Source organism: Haliotis cracherodii, unplaced genomic scaffold (assembly GCF_022045235.1).
Source record: "Haliotis cracherodii isolate W230 unplaced genomic scaffold, xgHalCrac1.p SCAF_22, whole genome shotgun sequence".
Taxonomy (NCBI): domain Eukaryota; kingdom Metazoa; phylum Mollusca; class Gastropoda; order Lepetellida; family Haliotidae; genus Haliotis; species Haliotis cracherodii.
The window spans coordinates 6957694-6980204 of record NW_027266278.1 but is presented as its reverse complement, the minus strand read 5'-3'; the positions used below and the strand labels follow the sequence as shown (position 1 = coordinate 6980204).

Below are 22511 nucleotides of genomic sequence, written 5' to 3'. Positions count from 1 at the left end.
TTAAACGCTACAAAAGGTGTGGTAAGGAAAGGTTCAGAGTGGCGCGTAGTGTGTTTCATTCTCTATACACAGCATCGACGACCAGCTGTAACAAGGTTATCTAATTTTTTTTCATTTTTCAGAAAATCGAATTAATATTTTTTAAGGTCTAGAAGATTTGATCGGCATGACAATCCCCCAAGGCAGCAGTATTCGGTAGAGTATCTCAGCTGTAGATTGTACTAAGCACACAGTCTACTTCTGTACCCTGTGTTTGTCCAATGTGTTCTTGAACCATATCGTGTTCCCGATATAGGACGACATCTCAAACATTCTCTGTAGGTTTTGTAATGGAATCTGTGTCAGCATTAGAGGGCTCGTCGCCCAGCTTCCTTTCCACGAAATTTACTTTGGGATAAATTTTGTTTGTCAATCTTCTTGACCTGTGGTCGAATATCTGGTAGTTGAAAAGTGACCTGTTTATATGTTTGTGAAGGGATGTATTGGTGTGTTGAGGGTTATGAAGCATCAGTGAGAACGCGACCTTACAATATTGTATGATCCATATAAGTGTTAGAAATATGTCAAAATTGATTCATGTATTTACTACAAAATATTGGTCTCTTCTTTGTACCTTGAAAAATATAATTCTAATTTAAGAGTGTAAGTCAGAAACGTATGATCGTGGATTCGAATCCTGGTTCGACCCAATTATGTTTCTAGGTTTGTCTGCACCATACCGTTCTCGTAGATTTCACCAGAGATGTAAACGTCTAAGACCTGCATCACTTCGGGCTTTCCTCCGACATTAAGCTGACAAGCCGTGATATAACTGGAATACTGTTGAAAAGGGGGTTAGAACCAACTCACCCACATACACCCAAGAGGGCAAGAGTAAACGAAGAAAGTGCTCGATGTGTGTTACAATATCCAGGAAAAATATAGACTAACACCTAGTGAATGAAAACATTTCTTTAAAATAATTATATTTAATTTCTTCGAAAGAACCTTTACTCTTCTGTTGTTTTTGTGGAATCAAGCAATCGAGACTTGGTTAGTTTCATCTAGACTTGCCTAGGCTTTTAGTAAAAGAAAATACCTAAACAAGATACATTCATGGCGCAGGACTAGGAGAAATACAGTCATAACCTGCAGTTCAAGGAATGTGGTCTGCTTGCCTGGCCCTGCTTAAACATAAATCTCCATATGCACGGCATCCTGCTGAAAACAACGTTACCAATTACACATAGTCGTTTCACTAAGCCATCAATATATTAAACTGGGCGGCTGCGGTATGGACAAGATACATTACAGTATACTGGTACACTGATGACGGTAAAGTAAAGGTATATATTTGTTCCAGTCGATGCACTAATGTAAAACCACTGAAGCAGTACCTTCATGTAATCATATCATATATATTTCCTCTGATCGTATAACCTCTGGCCTCGGTTTCATCAGCCATGGTAGGCCAGATGGACCAACTGCCAGGGAACCGTTATCTTAATTAGCAGTAGAGGACCACCATACCAAGCAGGCAATTTAGGACTAGCAGCTAATTAGCTTTCGTTAAGAAGAAGGCGTGTGAGATGCCGGTCATGAAAGAAGTCCACAGTAATTTGTTTTACTCTCGCCTTCTGAGCTTTCCGCCCATTTACCGAGTTTAAGTATCAACTGTAGATAAGGTACACCAAGCATTTTCATTATCAGGCTTGTTTTAAGGGTCCTCACCTCATTTTACAAGGGTGAGTGAGTGAGTATGGTTTTACGCCGCTTTTAGCAATATTCCAGCAATATCACGGCGGGGGACACCAGAAATGGGCTTCACACATTGTACCCATGTCGGGAATCGGACCCGGGTTTTCGGCGTGACGAGCGAACGCTTTAACCACTAAGCTACCCGACCGCCCCCATTTTACAAGAACAACAAGGCATGCATTCAAATCACATTATACATTTAAGGTGTTTCTTTTGTGGCGTTGTCCAAAAGGTCATGTTTCAAGATAAACATTCAGTTGTTCGGTATACTATTATACATGAATACCATTATACATAACAGAGACATTTTTTCAATAAATTTTACTTATTTTATTTGTTGTAATTTTAAGCAAGTTGAATTTCTTAATAGTTTGTTTTCATTTTTGACGGGTTACCCCGTCGTCTCATGCGTCGCAAATCGCTGTGTGGAGGTTCGTCCTTTAGTCGAATATGTTGATCGATGTTTCGAATCTCAGAATAGTCCTGATTATGTTTATTGGTGCTCGTGGGTTTCACCAAAGTGGTAAGGTCTGAGACGGAGGTATCGATTGAGCATCGGTTATCGGAGGTACCGATTGAGTATCGGTTATCGGTTTTTATCGAAGGAGATATCTACGCAACCGTGTGCAAATGTTTACTGTGACGTAATGATAACGGATATACCTTTCCAACTGCAAAAAACCCATCCAAATATAGATAACTTATCTCCGGTTTCAGAGGGATTATCTTTACGTGCATGTGTTGTGAAGTTATCATAAAACCCAAACATAAAAAATATTTTTATCATTTTTGAGTTCTCTAAGCTGATGGTCTCTAAAATGTGCAAAAACTTTTTCCTTGCTTTTAAATAATTTAAAAAACAACAACATAGCTTCAAGTTCGACAGTACCAGTGTCATTCCGGGACATCGAGACACGTGCCCTCTCAGGGACATATTATGAACTTTGATCCGTCTTTGCGCAAACGGGTACAGGCACAATCATAGTCAACTTCTTGTACCACATCCGGTTTTGCTTTGTGCGTTTCTATGGATTTTTTCTGAACAGAAAACAACTACACTTGTAATTCAGTATGGCAAATCAACTGTGACTGCAACGTTAGCATGTTTAAAAACAACTCTTCCTATAAAAAAACTATCAAGGCGGGATACTATATATGACCAATGTACCCATAATCATAAGCACATTCTGATTGGTCATATTTTTATCACACAACACTCATCGATAGGGCGACGAGTCTGTTCTTGCAGGTTACGGAAAGTAACGAGTGGTAACGAATGGGTCGAGATTTCCCTGATGTTTGGTCTTTTTCCTACATTCGCATCCATAGCGGAGGAACATATATCATGTTATATCATTGCTGACTGGGTTCGAAGTTGCATTATCTAATCGGTACGATCTACACTACCTCTGGAACTTAGTCGATGTATGTAAGTAGAGCATTTTAGATGTGAGGTGAGGTGAAATGGGGTTCATTGCACTTATATAGCGACGTGCATGTACGTGTGTGTGTTTGTGTGGCTGCTTGTACTAGTCCGGACTGATGCCGATTTAAAGTGCTAGCTCACCGAGATACCATGCCGCAGTTTAACATGAATACCCCGAGCCGACCAGTCCTTGTTTTAGCCCCTTAATGCCGAGCGCCAGACAGGGTAACAACAAGTACCATCTTTTAACGTCTTTTGGTATGACGCGGCTGGGGATCGAACCCCGGACCCTCCGCTCTCCGGGCGGACGCTCTACCACTAGACCACGGAGGCGGTCAGAGCATTTTAGAAATAACCTTACTCGTTAACAGTATATGGTAAAAAGTAATTAGTTAACTTTTGATGGCTTACGTCAGTGGTGCAGAAGACTTAACTCGCCTTGCATCTGGTGAGCGTTAAATTGTCTGCAGCAATATAAGCCTGTTTAGATAGATTGTAAACATATTTACGTAACTCAGTCTTAAAAAGTTTATGATATGTGATGTGTGGTTACTCCCTGCATCTATCGGTAAACTCCACAGCAACGTTTTCACCTCTGATGTTCACGTAAAGAAACACAGTTTTGACATGCATATCAGCTGTCAAGAATGCTTACACAGTCACGTGGTCGCAGGGGTGGCCCAATTATTTAAGGCGCTCGAGTTCACTATGTATACGCCGCATTCAACAACATTCCAGCTATATGATGGCGGTCTGTAAAAAATCAGGTCTGGACCACACAATCCAGTGATTGACATCATGAGCATCGATCCACGCAATTGGGATACGATGACATGCATCAGCCAAGTCAGCGAGCATGACCAACCGATCCCGTTAGTCGCCTTTCACGACAAGCATAGTCACCTTTTACGGCAAGCGTGGGTTGCAGAAGACCTATTCTACCCCGAATCGTCACGGGTGTAGAGTTACAACTGCAGTCGTGCACGGATCATGGCGGAGAGTTTGAATCTCATATTAGGATACTTGAACGATCAGTATCTCGCGTATATGTACCAAAATTGGTACTCGTCTACGTATATCACGGCGTTATAGTTGCGGGGGTTGACAGACCTAGGAGACGCCGGTGATGGTCGTTTAGTTCTTTCGTGAAACCCTTCAGCACTGTATGGTTCTGACAAAACAAGGATCATCTCAGATCAAACCGTCAATCAGCAGATCCACGGACCTATATAACAAGTATATATACAAGTCCGTGGCAGATCCAGACATGCACAGGGGACGCAACTCTGCACGGTGAAACTTTATACCACTTGGTCAAGTACCACGTGGTCACCAGTACCCCTTCGTGGTTCAGGGGCGGTGGCATAGCCTAGTGGTTAAAGCGTTCGCTCGTCGCTCTCCAGACCCGGATTCCATTCCTGACATGGGTACAATTTGTGAAGCCCATTTCTGGCGTCTCTCGTCGTGATATTGCTGGAAAATTGCTAAACGCGGCGTAAAACCATACTCACTCACCCCTTTGCGGTTCAAGCACAAATACATCAATGAGAGGCTTGAGGATACACACGCAGTCGAGCAAAGCTGACCTACACAAGCTACAGGTACCAGACACACGACTGCAATTTAATTTATCTACCTACAACGCACACCGCTGAGTGTTCCTCGTGGCTGTTTGCACGGAGACGTTGAAATATGTGGCTTGAGATAGATAATTAGTACTGTGACGGAAAACAAATCAACGGTAGCTCAGTAAGTTGACCCCGGTTGTCTGATCCCTTCAACGTTCCGACCCCTCTTAAATCTACTCTCAACCTCCTCCTTCGCTCAAACATACAGCACCCTCAGACTTCAAAGAAGACACCATTAGCTTTGTAGCTCTCGCTGCCGTTCAACAGATTTAAACCAAATGCTGTTTGTTTCTCCTCATGGCCACGGTCGACCATTAAAGACGTGATCTCCCGGAGACCAGTTATTATTATTTGGACGCAGAACAGCTGCCGTTTTGTGTCTAACACTGCAAACGAGTTTTTGGTTTCATCCAGTGAGACCGAGGTTTCGTTTTCTTGTGAAAGGGACAATATGGACTCCATGCATTGGGTAGCGATGCACGGTTTACAGTGTAAATTTACAACATGACTCGACTGATACAAAGTGCTGACAAAAGCATTATAAACATGTCTGATTAAATGCCTGCGGCTGAAAAATGGCATCTGTTAATACTTCAAAAAGCGTCGTAGAACTTGTTGTTTGATCAGGGTTACAACATTAAAGGCCTAAGAAAAGCTTTCAAAGAGTTTCATGGTAGACATGTTGGAGATATTTCTAAATTTGACTCATCAGTGTCCGATACAAACCCCTATTTGTACCATTTGTTCCCGTATATTTTTCAGGCGAAAAATTGACTTGGCCTTGCATGTGTTTGTGACGTGTACCACCGGTGTGGCAGGATACGCTCACCACTATTGGATAGTGATTCATAAACACATGCATGTGATATTCGGAATCGTACAATTGAGTTGAGATTTCTTGTGATCATGGAAAGGGTTTTCCTGCATTTAATTAAATTGTGCTACGTTACTGCCAACACTTAATTTGTTACAGCCGCCATGAATTGTAATATGTAACTGCAATATCAATACATTACGAACACTTAGGAATATGCTTTTGTGACACGGGCACGTGAAGTCAATGACATTAACGTTGGCGAACCCCATGAGCATGGTAATGGTAAAAAGGGACATATTTGGGACCAAGGCATCGACCAAGCGGGCCAGCTCTACTAACGAATCCTGTGTCGACCAGCGGGCCAGTACTACTAACGAATCCTGTGTCGACCAGCAGGCCAGCTCTACTAACGAATCCCGTGTCGACCAGCGGACCAGCTCTACTAACGAATCCCGTGTCGACCAGCGGGCCAGCACTACTAACGAATCCCGTGTCGACCAGTGGACCAGCTCTACTAACGAATCCCGTGTCGACCAGTGGACCAGCTCTACTAACGAATCCCGTGTCGACCATTGGACCAGCTCTACTAACGAGTCCCGTGTCGACGAGTGGATCAGCTCTACTTACGAATACCGTGTCGACCAGTGGACCAGCTCTACTAACGAATCCCACGTCTAACAGTTCACCAGCAGCACTAACGAATCCCGTGTCGACCAGTTGACCAGCACTGCTAACGAATCCCGTGTCTAACAGTTCACCATCAGTACGAACGAATCCCGTGTCGACCAGCGGGCCAGCTCTACTAACGAATCCCGTGTCGACCAGTCGACCAGTGGACCAGCTCTACTAACGAATCCCGTGTCGACCAGCGGGCCAGCTCTACTAACGAATACATAGGTGGCTAAAATTATTCAGTTTCGTTCCTTAGTATTTGCCGTTCACACATAAAAAAAATTACAAACACAAACAATCAATGATAAAATATAACTGGTCCCGGAATACTGGTCCTTGAAACAGAAGTAGAAAAAATAACATCACATAACTGGAAGAACCGGAACTCACTAATTAACAATAGAAACCATATGTCGAAACCGTATCTGTTTCAAAGTATGTAAATGCTCAATATATATATATATATATATATATATATATATATATATATATATATATATATATATATATATATATATATATACCTTGTCTCGATAAATGATTATATAAGTGTTGCCCTATAATGATAATAATAATAATAACTTACCAAATCAGACAGCCATACATCGTCGGAGTCTTTAGTCTTCTTCCGGGTTGTGGCGCCCTCTACCGCCAATAATAACAACAACACTGATATCAGCACGTGGATGATGTCCCGTAGTGACGTCATTATTACATAATATAGATCACACAATTGTTGACGTAGTTCACAAGTTGAGAAGATGATCACCACAGAGAGAATGACGCCGGTGATCTGTATGGGGGAAATATTCCATTAACCTGCACTGAACGTATCCCGGCGTCAGGTAGTACACGTATTCCACGTGTTTTTGGTGATATTCCACAGCTGAGGTATATGTAGGTTTCTAATTAAAGAAGCTTTTTTAAATCTTCTTCGTACAGTTGTCCTTGCATCGAGATCATTAACCGCAGCGTATGAGGCACAATTTCCACCACAAGGGCTGACGTAATGTAGAAATGCGGCTACAGTTCAAGGGTCGTATTGATAGACGTAAAAAGTCTCTGTTACAAGTTTCAACGCTGGAACGCTAGCTGCCAGAAGACGTTTTTACGTAGAAGATTTGCTGCTTCAGTTGACATTTATATTCTCTGAAGGGAACATTATTACAGGGATTCTACTATCTGTTATCATCGCGCACAGAGTTGGTGGGGGATTTGTTCTGCTTTCTGGCTGCACCGACGGTGTTCACAGCGGCGGAGGCCATCAGCGCCAAAACCTGCATTTCATAAAACACTGATTGCAAGCCCGGCTGTCGTATAACGGAGAATAATAATGTGCATGTAAGACAAGGGGGTGAGAAAGAGATGCGTGTGGGGGACGCGGGGTGGAGAGGGTAGGTGATGGTTGCACTCCCTGCTGTCGAATGACGGAGGATAGGGTGAATGTGGGAGGAGGGCAGGGTGATCAGAAAGAGATGCGTGTGGGGGACGCGGGGTGGAGGGGGTAGGTGATGATTGCACTCCCTGCTGTCGAATGACGGAGGATAGGGTGAATGTGGGAGTAGGGCAGGGTGATTAGAAAGAGATGCGTGTGGGGGACGCGGGGTGGAGGGGGTAGGTGATGATTGCACTCCCTGCTGTCGAATGACGGAGGATAGGGTGAATGTGGGAGTAGGGCAGGGTGATCAGAAAGATGTGGGGTTGGTTGGAGCCTGAAGAGGGGGGTGGAGGGTGATATTGGGAAGATGGTGGTGGGGTGTGTGTGGGGGGGGGGGGGGGGAGAATTGGTGAGATCGACGGTGAGATAGAGATAATTCGAGAGTTGGAGAAGGGGTGGGGTGTGTGGGTGTGTGGGTGAGAGAGAGAGAGAAGAAAGAAAGTGTATGTGGGAGCGGAGAGAGGGGAGAGATAAAGTGTGTAAGAGACGAGAGAGGAGAGATAAATAGTGTCGGGGAGAAAAAGGGAGTGGGAAAGTGTGAGGGAGTAGAGAGGGAGAGATAACGTGTATGTGAGAGAGGAGAACGTGTGTGATATATATGTAGAGCGAGGAGAGAGGAGAAAGTGTGTGATATATAAGTAGAGAGAAGAGAGAGGAGAAAGTGTGTGATATATAAGTAGAGAGAAGAGAGAGGAGAAAGTGTATGATGTATATGTAGAGAGAAGAGAGAGGAGAAAGTGTATGATGTATATGTAGAGAGAAGAGAGAGGAGAAAGTGTATGATGTATATGTAGAGAGAAGAGAGAGGAGAAAGTGTATGATGTATATGTAGAGAGAAGAGAGAGGAGAAAGTGTGTGATGTATATGTAGAGAGAAGAGAGAGGAGAAAGTGTATGATGTATATGTAGAGAGAAGAGAGGGAGATAAAGTTATGTGAGGGAGAGAGGAGAGAGAGGAGAAAGTGTGTGTGTGTGATATATAGACATAGGAGAGAGAGAGATAAAGGGTCTGTGAGAGAAAGCGGATGAGAGAGAAAGTGTGTGTGTGATATATAGACATAGGAGAGAGAGAGATAAAGGGTCTGTGAGAGAAAGCGGATGAGAGAGAAAGTGTGTGTTTGAGAGAGAGAGAGAGTGAGAGAGAGTGAGATACACAGAGAGACAGAGAATGAGACAGACAGAGAGAGCTACAAATAAGCAGATCACAAGCATTAGAAAAGGGTTATACACTTATACTAAAACAAATAAATGCATATGTATAATAAAACACCATGCGGCATACTACCTGTTCGTGCTTCCGCCACCAGACTCATTACCCAGTAACGTTTCCATGTCTCATATACATTACCCGCGAGAGATGAATGAGCCTGGCCTCCATGTATATTTATACAGGTGTCTTTAAAAGAAAGAAACACAGCCATGAATTGGGTAATTTAGAAATAAAATATCTTCTCGAACTCGATCAAAAGCAGTAAGGGGAGCCTGTTGTCCCATCAGGTGACTTCATCAGGTTGTACGCGTGTGTTGTGCATTTGGAGGGGGTTTGGAGGGTTTAAGGGAAAAGAGTGCCAATCTCATCTATCTACATGCAGATGAACGCACAGATTCCTCATCTATCGCTCTGTTATCAAGGATGTTATCTGTCTGTTATCTGCCCCCCTCATTCACCCAGCGTTCAGACTAAGCACAGACGGGTCTCACCTTTCTGCCTGCTTTCCCACCTGTTGAGTGCATCAGGCAACACATTAAACTCTGTCAGAACAATTATGCACCTAACGCTAGTTTCGTTTTTTGCCCTTAACCTCATAACCAGAAAGTAGGTTAAATTTGCATAGATCCTAGACGGGACATGCTGCGCCGAGGAACGCGACTTGAATTCCAATCGTATGGTAACATCGACATATATCAGGCTGTTATGCCGCCGTATGGTCATGTCTACTATGCCGTGCATAAGACAATTGTTCGTTTTGCGACATCGGGTCTGAGATGGTAGAGTTTAATATTCTATAGAAACAAAATATCGGCGAGCACAGGAATATTGGAAAAATTCGCAAATCGATAATGATGTGCATTTGCACTGTTCTTGGGACAGGGTAATAAAAAACAGATGTCTAAGATAGATGCATTAAACATTTTCTTCGATTATTCTGTTTATAAATTGGTGAAAAAACAACGTAGATGTTTTAGAACGTTTCTCAGTCATGAGAGACACCATAAAAAGACGCTAGTCATTAGATCAACACTTCAATATTCGTTAATATACAGTATATTTTGAAATTTACCTGTACCCATTCAAAAACAAATTATTAAGTGACTGAATTTTACTCAACGTCACACAAGAATGTTCTCCCTGCGTATATTCTCGGCGGGATGTACCTCATCCGTGAAACAACAGAGAAGTGTGGACGCTGTTCGGGAACATATTCCCCCGGCTTCATGGCATTAAGTACCGTAAAACTAGCAATACACGTATTATTTATGTTGGTCATCATCACTTCTCCATTTAACATACAGTTTGATGATATAGTATCCAGCTACAACCTTGCAATTTGTCAACTGGTGACACGTCTTTGTAGATATAACATCAATGACATATAGAGAAAAGAAATAACATGAATGAAATATAGAGAAAGAGGTGAGGTGAGGTAAGGTGAGGTGAAATTGGTTTTAACGTCGCGTCCAAGATTATTGCACTTATATAGCGACATGCATGCACGTGTGTGTGTTTGTGTGGCTGCTTGTACTAGTCCGGACTGATGCCGATTTATAGTGCTAGCTCACTGAGATACCATGCCGCAAATTAACATGAATACCCCACTCAGACACAGTATACTGATCCGAGCCGACCAGTCCTTGTTTTAACATCAATGACATATAGAGAAAGAAATAACATCAATGACATATAGAGAAAGAAATAACATCAATGACATATAGAGAAAGAAATAACATCAAAGACATAAAGAGAAAGAAATAACATCAATGACATATAGAGAAAGAAATAACATCAATGACATATAGAGAAATAAATAAATTCAAAGACATATAGAGAAAGAAATAACATCAATGACATATAGAGAAAGAAATAACATCAATGACACAGAGAGAAAGAAATAACATCCAAGACATAAAGAGAAAGAGATAACATCAAAGACATATAGAGAAAGAAATAACATCAATGACATATAGAGAAAGAGATAACATCAATGACATATAGAGAAAGAAATAACATCAATGACATATAGAGAAAGAAATAACATTCAAGACATATAGAGAAAGAAATAACATCAATGACATATAGAGAAAGAAATAACATCAATGACATATAGAGAAAGAGATAACATCCGAGACATATAGAGAAAGAAATAACATTCAAGACATATAGAGAAATAAATAAATTCAAAGACATATAGAGAAAGAAATAACATCAATGACATATAGAGAAAGAAATAACATCAATGACACAGAGAGAAAGAAATAACATCCAAGACATAAAGAGAAAGAGATAACATCAAAGACATATAGAGAAAGAAATAACATCAATGACATATAGAGAAAGAGATAACATCAATGACATATAGAGAAAGAAATAACATCAATGACATATAGAGAAAGAAATAACATTCAAGACATATAGAGAAAGAAATAACATCAATGACATATAGAGAAAGAAATAACATCAATGACATATAGAGAAAGAGATAACATCCGAGACATATAGAGAAAGAAATAACATCAATGACATATAGAGAAAGAAATAACATCAAAGACATATAGAGAAAGAAATAACATCAATGACATATAGAGAGAGAAATAACATCAATGACATATAGAGAAAGAAATAACATCAAAGACATATAGAGAAAGAAATAACATCAATGACATATAGAGAAAGAAATAACATCAATGACATATAGAGAAAGAGATAACATCCAAGACATATAGAGAAAGAAATAACATCAATGACATATAGAGAAAGAAATAACATCAATGACATATAGAGAAAGAAATAACATCAATGACATATAGAGAAAGAGATAACATCCAAGACATATAGAGAAAGAAATAACATCAATGACATATAGAGAAAGAGATAACATCCAAGACATATAGAGAAAGAAATAACATCAATGACACATAGAGAAAGAAATAACATCAATGACATATAGAGAAAGAAATAACATCAATGACACATAGAGAAAGAAATAACATCAATGACATATAGAGAAAGAAATAACATCAATGACACATAGAGACAGAAATAACATCAATGACATATAGAGAAAGAAATAACATCAATGACACATAGAGAAAGAAATAACATCAATGACATATAGAGAAAGAAATAACATCAAAGACATATAGAGAAAGAAATATAAAGTTCATAATAACTATTACTACTATCATAATAATGATACTGCTACTACTACTACTACTACTACTACTACTACTACCACTACTACTACTACTACTACTACTACTACTACTACTACTACTATATAGATACCACCTCGATTGTAAACTGCGGAAAATGAGGTTCTCATCGTATAATTAATAACAAAAATCATCACTTTTAAATTTGACTGAAAGTTGGTAACAGGTATTGTCCACCTTGCAGTTTGTAGACTACCGGTACTGACAATGGCATTAAGATGGCACTGTGCAGACACGCGACTGTCTGTGACTGAACTCACCTGGAGTTGTTTGTCCGGACACTGTGTCCCTGTGTGGAAGGCCAGCCCTGTGTGTTTCAACATGTGTCCCCGACCCCAGACAATAGCACCAGATACACATCCGCCACACGTGGTTCCCGCCCGGTCGCTCACTCCGCCGACTGGCGACACACCTCTTATTGAATAACGCTACTGTTCGGATTCCGAGAAGGGGTGAACGAGGTTGAGCCAGTCAGAGGCATTGGGTTGCGGGAATGTGCTGCTAAATGGTTGGGAACCACTCTAATTGCTGAAGGCTACTCTTATGCTGAGAATGTTGTGGGCTGGCGTGTCCTTACGTCCGTTGGCGGGGTCGTGCAGTTAGCGTTCACGTCGCTGTGTGGTTGTGTTTATATGGTACAGCTGCAATGTGTAAAATGACTGAAAGTTTCACTAAGGCAATTTACAAAAAAACAAAAACGGCTACAACAAGAAAATACAATGCCATTTATAAAGTGTTCAAATGTATCAAATGTTACATTTGGGATAAGTAAGTCAACCCCCCAAAAGTACAAGAATCTGTACTTTACTAACCAAGTGTTATCCCGAATATATCATGTGTTACATCTACAATATATCAGTTATTTCACAAACTGACAGAAAATTGTTTCCCCTTATTTTGTTATGATAACGAATTCCGGCCTACCTTTAGAATACAGTACCACATTTTTTTGCAAACACGTCACAATACCCCATGACGTTAGTTGTAATATTCCAACCATTGTAACATTTGATTTCATCACCCAGTGACTGAAAATGATTTGATTAAAAGACAAAGAAAGTCAACGTATATATTTTTACCCCCACCCTTCTAATCCTAGCGTAATGACTCTGTTGTGATGTTTATAAACCCTTTTGAACTACATAATATTTTTTGTCAAATAAATGGACAGATTTTTCTATCAATTGTAAAATGACTGAAATAAGCATTTCAATAACTGCCTCAGTAAATCACATTTTACACATTGACTGTAACATATACAGGGCTCCACATCGTGTTTTGAGCAATCACAAGTTATTCACTTTGTGTAGTCCTAGCTTTCCTTGGTATTTAATATATTTTTACTCCCGTGTGTATTTTCTACCGCTATGAAATGCTGTGTCAGGTGATTTCTAGTTTGTTTTTCTTCGAGTGCTGCCCGAAGCGTGTAACACGTTGCAAACAAGGCGAGACACGTGTCTCATTAACAATAAGCGAGACGTGGCGCCTTTTTTACGCATAACACACTGCAGTGTAGCGACTCGATCAGTAAATGAAGACCTGTTAAGAAATGCATGTACACGAGCTGGAAAGGCTACATTAGGTAATTATTCAGTGTTGTTAAACATCTGTTTTTTTTAATTTTTTACATAACACTAATTGGGTAATGGTGATTTATTTTGCGCATTTCCCCCAAATACACAGTTTTTCTGGAGCCCTGTTATGTATTTGGGTTAATTTGAGTTACGTGGCAATCTTTTTATGCGTTTCATTTAATTCTGTGGTTTGTACGTAATCGAGTCTGTACCAAGAAGACCATAGGTTAATATTGTCACATACGATGACGTAAAGCCAGGTTATACATCTTGACCAGTCGATCCACTTTTTAGGTGGCTTCACGATAGTCCTGGGGTATAGGGGGCCTATTCTGATAACTGGTTTTCTCCGTAGTAAGGTTCGAAATTACGAATTTTCTTCGTAACAATGTTCGAAATAACGAATTTTGTTCGTAACAATGTTCGAAAAAATGAGTTTTCCTCGTTAACATGTTCGCAATGACGTATTTTCTCCGTAACCATGTTCGAAATAACAAATTTTCTTTGTAACAATGTTCGAAAGAATGAGTTTTCCTCGTTAACATGTTCGCAATGACGAATTTTCTCCGTAACTATGTTCGAAATAACGAGTTTTCACGAAACTGTGTTCGAAATAAGGATTTTTCTTTGCAGTATGTTTGAAATGACGAATATTCCACGTAACCATGTTCGAAAAAACGAGTTTTCTCTTACTGTGTTCGAGATCACGAGTTTGCTCTGACTGTTCGACATAACGAGTTTTCTCTGACTGTGTTCGAAATCACGAGTTTTATTCTGTGTTCCTGGTCACGACTTTTCTCTGACTGTTCGAGATCACGAGGTTAAACTGTAACAACAAATCCTGCAATCGACCAAAATCTGCACGCCATGGATGTCGATTTCGCAACTCGATTCGACTATGAACAGACTCGTTTGTCCAGCCAAACTATAATAATTCATAACTCCATAATTCGGCCTTGTTCGGCAATGGTGGAAACTGGACTTTCATAACTCCCAAGCCTCTGAAAGATGTTATACCAAGACGCGTCAGCTTAGTGTGAGAGAGGGGCGATTGGGCAGTCTTGTGGTTAAAGCGTTCGCTCGTCACGACGAAGGCACTGTTCTATCCCCAACATGGACCCAATGTGTGAAGCGCATTTCTGATGTCCAACGTCGTGATGTTGCTGGAATATTACTAAAGGTGGCATCAAACCACACTTACTCACTCATTCATTCACTAACCAATTTGAGACAAAAGCCCAAATGACACAGGTCACGGACAAAAACTAAACTGGAAAACTCACACTCACAACTGACATACCATCGGTGATTCGAACCAACGACAAGCAGATCCAGCAAACGACAAAGGGACACAACTCTGTCCAGTAAATTGTGCCTAGGACCCGATATGTCCTGACAGAACCAAGGGTCATAATCAGGGATTCGAGACACCGATCATCAGATCCAAGAACGGTGAAAGGACGCAACTCTGCAAACCAAATTATATGCTTTCCATGAAACGGTTCGCTCGTCACGCCGAAGACCCGGGTTCGATTTCCGACGTGGGTACAATGTGCGAAGCCCGTTTCTGGTGTCCCCCGCCGTGATATTGCTGGAATATTGCTAAAAGCGGCGTAAAACCACACACACTCACTCAATGAAACGGACAAACCAGGGGAGGTAACGTTAGAACATGACATGACATTGATACGGTGCTTTAGAAATACCCCGCGATTTGCCGTCAGAACCGATTTGTGTTTCTTTCCCCAAAGTCTTCACTACAGGGCCAATGGGGCAAGGATCATCGCCAGCAGCAGGTTACTTCCCTACCGTGCATGCCAATCTGGTGTTCACGTTAACAAGCCAATCGCCCTCGTTATTTAGCTATTCTGGGTAGTTTATCGACTGACACTAGCTGATTAAAAAACTACAAGAGATGTAATAGTTAAAACACTCTCGCCTATTAGCAGTGGAGATGTACTGCATTGGTTTCATAAATCTTTCTCAGTTTAGGATTTGTATTGGGAATCGAAGGGTGTTTTATTGTTCAATGGCCAACCAGCATTAGGTGAGGTGAGGTGAGGTGAGGTGAGGTGAGGTGAGGTGAGGTGAGGTGAAATGGGGTTTAACGTCGCGTCCAAGATTATTGCACTTATATAGCGGCGTGCATGTACTTGTGTGTGTTTGTGTGGCTGCTTGTACTAGTCCGGACTGATGCCGATGTATAGTGCTGGCTCACTGAGATACCATGCCGCAGTTTAACATGAATATCCCACTCAGACAGAGTATACTCCGAGCCGACCAGTCTTGTTTTAGCCCCTTAATCCTGAGCGCCAGACAGGGTAACAACAAGTACCCTCTTTTAACGTCTTTTGGTATGACGCAGCCGGGGATCTAACCCCGGAACTTCCGCTCTCCGGGCGGACGCTCTACCACTAGACCAATGAGGCGGTCCATCCAGCAGTATGCTGAGTCAAATAGAAAGGTTGTATCTGCGCACTACAATAACCTTTTATTACCCTAAACATTTATTTGATTTAAACACCCAACCACAGCCAATGATGAGGAGAAGCGATATTTATTGTGACGTCACAGAATGTTTTGCCACAGAAATGTTTTAGAATGTAGCCCTATTTTTACAGTCTAGATTCCGGCGTTCCTTGTGCTGGAAAAGCTTTGTGTTTTGTGATTGATTGAATATCAATTTTAGCTTTTAGCAATATTCCAGCAATATCACGGCGGGGGACCCCAGAAATGGGCTTCACACATTGTACCCATGTCGGGAATCGAACCCGGGCTTTCATCGTGACAAACGAACGCTTTAACCACAAGGCTCCCCAACCGACCTTGTGTTTTGTGAATGATATAGGCATATGATATATATTTTTTAATATCGATAGTTTTAAACTTTTTTTTGTATGTTGATTTGTTTTGGGCAGCAAACCTGCACACATTGCACAACTGTGAAAAGGAGGGAAAATGTTTCATTGTGCGCTTGTGTGTGCGTAAGCGTTTGATTGGCGCATGCGTCTGATTTTCGTGTTTAGACGTGATTAAACACACACATACTGTCGCACAAAATCTCTCTCTCTCTTTCACTCACACACATGCGCACACTGTCACATACACACTGACGCGCAGAAAGTCTCTCTCTCTCGCTCTCTCTCTACCCCACGCATTAACATTTACACAGAATGCGTCCCTCTCACATGCCATGCGCGCGCATTGTCAACACATTGTCGGACAGACAGCTCTCTCTATGCCCCCCCTCTCTCTCTCTCTCTCTCTCTCTCACACACACACACACGCACACACACACACACACACACACACACACACACACACACACACACACACACACACACACAAAACACGATGTCGCACAGAAAGCGTATCACACACACTGTCGGACAGAATGCTCGCTCTCTCTCACACATCCAGACACGCACGAACACACGTGTAGACACTGAACGTACACCAGGATGCTCTCTAGCGACTAGCGACTAAACAGTCAGGTGTTCCAGACTGTGCCCTGCTCTGACAGGATATAACGTTATGTTTCAGATTTCTCGGTACCAAGCAGTACACTTGGAACATAACTAAAGAATACCGATGCACAAAAACAAACCTTCACCATTTTTTTAGTTTGTCCATTAGAAGAGGAATTTCAAAGCGAATGCTAACCCCAAAATATAACCCATGTTTTAATATCCTGATGTCGATGGGCATGGCCTAGAGGAGGTTGGCTTGTGTTGAATCTCATGCAAGAGCGACTGCAGAATTAGTTTACCAGTTTTATATTACAGGAGATGGTGAATGCATTATATAGTCGCGACAGGCAAAAGTAAATGTTACCTGGATTCGGAGAATAAATCGCCCAACAATGCAGCGCGCATCTGGTGTTTGATCATTTAGTGTATGTCGCTCCTATCATGACTAATAAATACTTTAATTGGATTTAATTGGAAACTAGTTAACCAAATGCATTTTGGTTCGAGGGAAAAATATTTTAATTAATCGGTCGGTGAGTGAGTAAGTCGATTTAAGCTTTTCTTCCACATGAAGTGAGTGAGTATGGTTTTACGCCACTTTTAGCAATATTCCAGCAATATCACGGCGGAGGGCGCTAGAAATGGGCTTTACACATTGTACCCATGTCGGGAATCAAACCCGGGTCTTCGGCGTGACGAGCGAACGTTTCCGCATGAAGCTGCAATAACCAAATACTTTTCAAAGCAGCGTTTGATCTAATCAAGAATTGTTGTTTATGATGGGATGAAGAATCTGTGTTGTGTGTCAATGATTGAAGATGTTTGAGATCATCTTTGTGATTCAGCTTCGGTATATACAAGTGTAACTACAAACTACACAGTCAGTGAAGCGGCCGTGCAATCAGCTGTTCTAATACTTCAGCTTTCCTATCATCAATATTCAAAGAGACAACCAAATCTAAATTCAACTCCCTCTTCAAGGAATCTCTTCAAGATGTAAATTCAACAAGAGGCACAGGAAACAAACTTAGGAAATATAGGATAGTTAAAAATGAAATAAAATTAGAACCCTATCTCAGTCACTGTAAAGTAAAAAAATATCGAGTTCACTTTTCTAAACTAAGATTAAGTAACCATAAATTAAATATTGAACTTGGAAGACACACAAAGCCACCAACCCCACTACATCAGAGGCTATGCTCTACATGTTCAACCATTGATGACGAAAAACACTACTTACTTCACTGTATTAAACACACTCAAGAAAGAAATATACTCTTTGAAAAATTATCCAGACAAAATGTAGATGTCCACAGTCATGAAGATAAATTATTTCACTACATCCTGTCAAATAATGAAGCAGTCAATATCAACTGCATTTGTTTCCATATCTATAATTTCAAACAATAAATACCCCTTCATAATCAACCGTTGACATTTTATGTATAAAAATATCATCAAATATGTAATATTGATTGTTTTGTTTTTGTTTGTGTCTACAGGAATGTAAATTATGTATGTCTGTATATATGTATATATGAATCATAATGTCTTGTCTTTTAAAATTGCATCTGTCCCGTAATGGAACGTTTCTGTAATAAATATTATCTTATCTTATCTTATCTAATGGGAAATATGTTATAATGTAATTGTGGTAATTTGAAACCTCTGGTTAAATATCAGAATCGGGTAATTCTATAAAGTGCCTTTCACTTTCTATGTCTGTCTGTCTGTCTCTCATTGTGTATCTCTCTGCACACACACACACACACACACACACACACACACACACACACACACACACACACACACACACACACACACACACACATACACACATACATACATACATACATACATACATACATACATACATACATCTGTGTCTATCTGTCTCCCTCTGTGTCTCTCTCTTTGTGTGTGTATGTGTGTCTTTCTATGTGTGTGTCTCTCTGGCTGTCTCTCTCTGTTCCCCCTCTGTCTCTCTCTTTGTGTGTGTATGTGTGTCTTTCTATGTGTGTGTCTCTCTGGCTGCCTCTCTCTGTTCCCCCTCTGTCTCTCTCTTTGTGTATCTTTGTCTCTCTCTCTCTCTGTGTCTTTCTCTCTCTTGTCTCTCTTTCTCTCCTAGTCTCTCTAAATGTCTGTGAATGTCTCTCTCTCTCTCGCTGTGTGTGTGTGTGTGTGTATCTGTGGCTGTCTCTCTTTTTGCGTCTCTCTCTGTCTCCCCTGTCTCTCTCTTTGTGTATCTTTGTCTCTGTGTGTGTGTGTCTTTCTCTCTTGTCTCTCTTTCTCTCCGAGTCTCTCTAAATGTCTGTGAATGTCTCTCTCTCTCTCGCTGTGTGTGTGTGTGTGTGTGTGTGTGTGTGCGTGCGCGCGTGTTCGCGCGTGCGTGCATGTGTGTGTGTGTGTGTCTCACTCGGACCATCGGACATATATCCTGTTAAACGAGGTTCGAGACAACCACAGTCTCGCCACTGGCGCCACATCATGCTGCATCATGTTCTTTAACGGTATACCGAAATACGGGAGTTCGAGTTAAAGATGGTTCACTGTACAGCGTAAGTCCTGCCCTGCCTGGATGTCATACCACGAATCACAAGTAACTAAGCGCTGAAAACTGCTCCTACAAATAAATCTGTTATCAGACAACTGATAGCTCGCGGTGTAAACGGCGTTAATTTGCAGGCTTCATACAGCGAGTTGTCGCTTTGCTGGCTGCCAGGTCGGAGTACGAGCATTAATAAGTATACTATCTGCTGCTGTGTGTCAGATGCGACGGGCCGGAAATAAATTGTGCTTTTGAATTAGTGTCAAACCGTTAGTTAAATATAATATTTAATTACGTCGTTGTTTCAACATTTAAATTTGTTAAACAAGAACACCTGCCTCACAATACCGTAGTACATCGATCCTGACATTAATTTTATGTTAAAAAAACCCAACCTTTGTTTTATGCCACACTCGGAACTATGCTAGCGTAATCACGGAAGTATGTTAATAATCGAGTCTGGGCCAGACAAACCAATGACTGATAGTATGAGCAAAGTATATGCGATGACACAGCTCTCTAGTCCCCTGACCACCGGGGTCCTTTTGTCTTAGAAGCCCATTTGACGGCGCTATTCCACCTGCAGATCAGAGTTGCGCCCCTTCGGGGTGCCAGGATCTTTAGATTGAGGATTCGAATCCCCATATTTCCATCTGATTAGCATCCTTGGTTTGTCAGCGCTAAATCTCGTGGGGTTCAAGGTAAGGAAAACGTCTGCAGCCTTCATCACTTCGGGTCTTACCCACAAAACTTATTGAGCTGTCACACTGTCAAATGACTGAATGCGGTTTAAATCGATGTTAACCCATTTCATTGTGCCATGTCTAACACAGAGTTACGCTGTTTGGAAAACAGAAGTAACACGAATGAAAATATCGGGAGGGGGACATGGAACTAACACCGTAATACACACACACACACAAAAATACTCCGTTTGTTTACAAATATGTATATTTCTAGCTCAAGAAATAACATAATTATGTCAACCCCTGAAAAACATGCCATTTAGGTTTGGTTGTTGGAAGCCAGGGAAGCGACCCATTGCAAGCAGTTGTTGATTTTGCATAAACCGGTTTTGGTTTGGGCCAAAATTCATTCCATTCCTTTGTATGTTTGGTACAAACCGGTTCTGATTCTGATTTACAATCGGTTGAATTTGATTGGTTATAATCGGTTGCATTTGATTGGTTGTTCCCGAAACCGGTTGCACTTGATTGGTTGTACCCGAAACTGGTTGCATTTGATTGGTTGTTCCCGAAACCGGTTGCACTTGATTGGTTGTACCCCAAACTGGTTGCACTTGATTGGTTGTACCCGAAACTGGTTGCACTTGATTGGTTGTTCCCGAAACCGGTTGCACTTGATTGGTTGTACCCCAAACTGGTTGCACTTGATTGGTTGTACCCGAAACCGGTTGCACTTGATTGGTTGTTCCCGAAACCGGTTGCATTTGATTGGTTGTTCCCGAAACCGGTTGCACTTGATTGGTTGTACCCCAAACTGGTTGCACTTGATTGGTTGTTCCCGAAACCGGTTGCACTTGATTGGTTGTACCCCAAACTGGTTGCACTTGATTGGTTGTACCCCAAACTGGTTGCACTTGATTGGTTGTTCCCGAAACCGGTTGCATTTGATTGGTTGTTCCCGAAACCGGTTGCACTTGATTGGTTGTACCCCAAACTGGTTGCACTTGATTGGTTGTTCCCGAAACCGGTTGCACTTGATTGGTTGTTCCTGAAACTGGTTGCACTTGATTGGTTGTTCCCGAAACCGGTTGCACTTGATTGTTTGTTCCGGCAGGGGATGCGCCGTTTTGTGGCAGTGAGGATGGCGGGGGAAAGTTTGAAAGGATTTCATTCCTTTCAAAGGTGGACATATCTCCTGATGAGCTGGGGCTACTGGCCACCGGTTCATCGGAGACGGCCGGCACCGCCGGAACTTCCCTGTAACATTAATGGATATATGAACATTTGGATGATTAAATTATATTTAATGTACAGCAGCACTAATAATAATCCACGACGTCGGGATTAGTTGGTTGTCGAACGGACAACTAACCAGGTCCGTTAAATGGATTCAGTAGGTTGCTGAAGACCTATTCTACCCCGGATCTTCATCATGATATGCACATGAGTGAGCGTCAGCGGAGTTCGCTCCCTATATGAAATAGGGTTAAACTCTACCATCTCTATCACTTGTTTAACAAATCACACATGTATACATAATGTGGTCACACATCAAAGGTGATGTTGGACTGTGCTGTTGCACTGCACCTCGTCAAGACGGACACCTGACTAGCCTAACATCCTGTCAGAATCGAATTAAATGTGCATCGCTATGAGAATAGGAATTTTTCTAAACTGTCATGTATTCCAGTTGGATGTGAAGACACTGTGAATACCTACTGTCGAACTTCACACACTTCAACCCTCCAGATCCGATCTCTGAAATACAAAGAAACACCATTTGATAAGTCCATTGTTTTTTTGTTTGGTAGGTTGTTTAGCCCCTTGCTTCTCAGCAATATTCCAGCTATTTGACCATTTATAAATATTGTTATAGTACAAACCATTTCAATACGTTCCTTTAAAATTTCATTTATCTAAAATACAAATTGTTTCAAAGTGTATCTATATTCTATAGCCTTTGTCCGTTTGTATGCTACATACATGCGGCGTATCTATAAATGTCAATTAACACTCCCTTACGTTGCAGATCTTACGTATGTGTGAGGGGAGGTGAAATGGGGTTTAACGTGGCGTCCAAGATTA

General features: G+C 41.3%; 1 protein-coding gene across 3 annotated transcripts in view; it reads right to left on the bottom strand.

Annotated features, from left to right (window-relative positions):
• Positions 1 to 12586, bottom strand: part of LOC139471213 (WAP four-disulfide core domain protein 1-like) — a 29539-nt gene extending 16953 nt beyond the window's left edge. The window contains exons 1-2 of one of the 3 annotated variants that reach the window (XM_071253501.1): positions 12409 to 12586; positions 6867 to 7557 (exon numbers count right to left, since the gene is read on the bottom strand). In XM_071253501.1, the coding sequence (XP_071109602.1) occupies positions 6867 to 6989 (123 nt within the window). In that variant the 5' untranslated portion in view covers positions 6990 to 7557; positions 12409 to 12586. Of the gene's footprint in view, positions 1 to 6866; positions 7558 to 9002; positions 9091 to 12408 lie in introns of those variants that run through there. The other 2 variants (XM_071253499.1, XM_071253500.1) reach the window with 2 other exon arrangements.
• Positions 12587 to 22511: the final 9925 nt, after the last annotated feature.